General features: G+C 41.8%; 1 protein-coding gene across 1 annotated transcript in view; it reads left to right on the top strand.

Annotated features, from left to right (window-relative positions):
- Positions 1 to 2,597, top strand: part of SARC_10206 (hypothetical protein) — a gene marked incomplete at its 5' end in the record, with an annotated part of 9,343 nt that overhangs the window by 1,731 nt on the left and 5,015 nt on the right. The window contains 3 exons of the mRNA XM_014295760.1: positions 224 to 292; positions 1,613 to 1,699; positions 2,059 to 2,188. Coding sequence (XP_014151235.1) covers positions 224 to 292; positions 1,613 to 1,699; positions 2,059 to 2,188 — 286 coding nt within the window. The remainder of the gene's footprint in view (positions 1 to 223; positions 293 to 1,612; positions 1,700 to 2,058; positions 2,189 to 2,597) is intronic.

Below are 2,597 nucleotides of genomic sequence, written 5' to 3'. Positions count from 1 at the left end.
TAAGGTGGTGGGTGTCCACTATAGGTAAAGTTTCAGTGTACTTGTAGTGACTAATACATAGATACTTTCCTACTGACACAACTGAATGTATGTCAATTGGGTGAGTCATAACCCTTAAATTCTGAATACTTAAACGTAGCATGTGGTCGGAATGCGTCCACCTGATTGATTCAATCCTGATTCTATTATCTGTATTCTGATTGGGTGTCCCTTCGTTGCCCAGGAGATCGATGCGGTTCGATTGGCTGCTGTGGAGTTGAAGACGAGCAAGCACTTTAAGAATCTGTTGGAGGTATGAGCAACGTCCTATTGTAGTGTGAGCATCCAGATATTAACTCTACTACTATGCGTAGTCTGTATTGCAGGTGGGTGCTGCTGCGAGTATCAAGTACTATTTAACAGCATAGACACTTAGCTTTGTGATATCACATCCAAAGTCTCCATCCTCCTTTTCGTTTCGTTGTATCGCAGGGCGTGTATTGTAAATCATATAGCAGTACCAGTAGCCACATAATAGCTCTCGTATACAATTAGAGTTATATAGTTATATAGAGCCAAGTGTTGATATAGAATCACTCACTGTTAATACAGAATCATACAGGTAGTGATAGTAGCTCTCGTATATAATTAGAGTTATATAGTTATATAGAGCCAAGTGTTGATATAGAATCACTCACTGTTAATACAGAATCATACAGGTAGTGATAGTGGCTCTCGTTTATAATTAGAGTTATATAGTTATATAGAGCCAAGTGTGGATAAAGAATCACTAACTGTTAATACAGAATCGTACAGGTAGTGATAGTACCTCTCGTATACAATTAGAGTTATATAGTTATATAGAGCCGAATGTTGATATAGAATCACTAACTGTTAATACAGAATCATACAGGTAGTGATTCGTATAGAATTGAGTTGTATGTAGTCAAGAGTTAGTTGAGAATCACAAACTGTTAAAATAGAACCATACTGTTTGCTTGTACTGTAGTCTCGTACCTTATACTATCTACTGTTTACTTGTACTGTAGTCCCATCCTTTGTACTACTTCTCCTTGGCTTGTACTGTAGCCTCATACATTATACTACTCCCTGTTTGCTAGTACTGTAGTCTGATCCTTTATACTACTTCTCCTTGGCTTGTACTGTAGTCGCATTCTTTAAACTACTTCCTGTTTGCTTGTACTGTAGTCTCATACATTATACTACTTCCTGTTTGCTTGTACTGTAGCCTCTTACTTTATACTACTTCTCCTTCGCTTGTACTGTAGTCTCATACATTATACTACTTCCTGTTTGCTTGTACTGTAGTCTCATACTTTGTACTACTTCTCCTTGGCTTGGACCATGCCCTCGTTGCTTGTGCTGTTGTACTGTTGTTTTGTATTGTGGAGACCATTTGATCTTGTTTGGCTCAGTTGTATGAACGCGAGTGTGGTGCATGCCATAGTAGCCCGTACAGTAGCAGACACCCTAAAACCTTAAAACCCTAAAACACTAACATTCTGAAGCCCTATACCCCATAGTATGCTATAGGTTACCTCGACCAGTACTCTATCTCCACTCGCTTTCTCACACTCTTCACCTTCGCCTCCCACACATCGGTGGATGGCAGATGATCCTGTTTGTCGGTAACTACATGAACGCTAGTGTGCCCAGGGGCCAGGCCGTGGGAGGGTTTCAGATCGAGTTCATCAACAAGGTACGTGTACATCGAGCCACATCGCCATGGAACCCCTGCTTGTTTTTAGGGTTTTAGGGTTTTAGAAGCAAAAGGTTTGTATTGTATGTCTTCTGAGTCTGGCTTCATACACGTAGGCTGGGGAGTGATTCGGTTTTAGGGTTTAGGGTTTTAGGGTTTAGAACCACTCCCCAGTGATCACACACACTCGCTCTCACCCTGTCTTATGTCAATGGAACGTGGGTGTAGGTGTGTGTGACATGACTATCATTCCTGTCCATGCCGTTTTAGGGTTTAGGGTTTAGGGTTTCTACATCCTTCTCGATAGACTCACCCCATACCCCCGCCCCATTCGGCCATTCGCCTGCGTCCTCGTACAGCTGAGCAACACCAAAACGGGCGATAACAGGTCCACTCTCCTGCACCACATCGTGCGCATAGTCAATGACAAAACGCCCGAGACAATCCAGTTCTTAGACCAACTGAGCAGTGTGTCGGATGCTCGTAGAGGTAAGACTATGCCTTGCCCGTGCTATGTATACACAGAAACAACAACAACCACACCTACAGGTGTTATTGATACTGTTGGTATACGTACGTGTGCGCGTGGGATTAGGTTGAGAGGCTCAATATGCAACGGGGTTTTTTGTGGATATCCCTTATACATCATTGGTATATCAATGTAATGTAGTCTTGAACTTGCTCCTTATGTGCGAGTATATTTATATATATATATATATATATATATATATATATATATATATGTGTGTGTGTGTGTGTGTGTGTGTGTGTGTGTGTGTGTGTGTGTGTGTGTGTGTGTGTGTGTGTGTGTGTGTGTGTGTGTGTGTGTGTGTGTGTGTGTGTGTGTGTAGTGTGTAGTGTGTAGTGTAGTGTGTGTGTGTGTAGTGTGTAGTGTAGT

This window comes from Sphaeroforma arctica (genome assembly GCF_001186125.1).
Source record: "Sphaeroforma arctica JP610 unplaced genomic scaffold supercont1.1170, whole genome shotgun sequence".
In the NCBI taxonomy this organism is placed as follows: domain Eukaryota; class Ichthyosporea; order Ichthyophonida; genus Sphaeroforma; species Sphaeroforma arctica.
The sequence above is the reverse complement of the archived record's forward strand: the minus strand, read 5'-3'. Positions and strand labels throughout refer to the sequence as shown.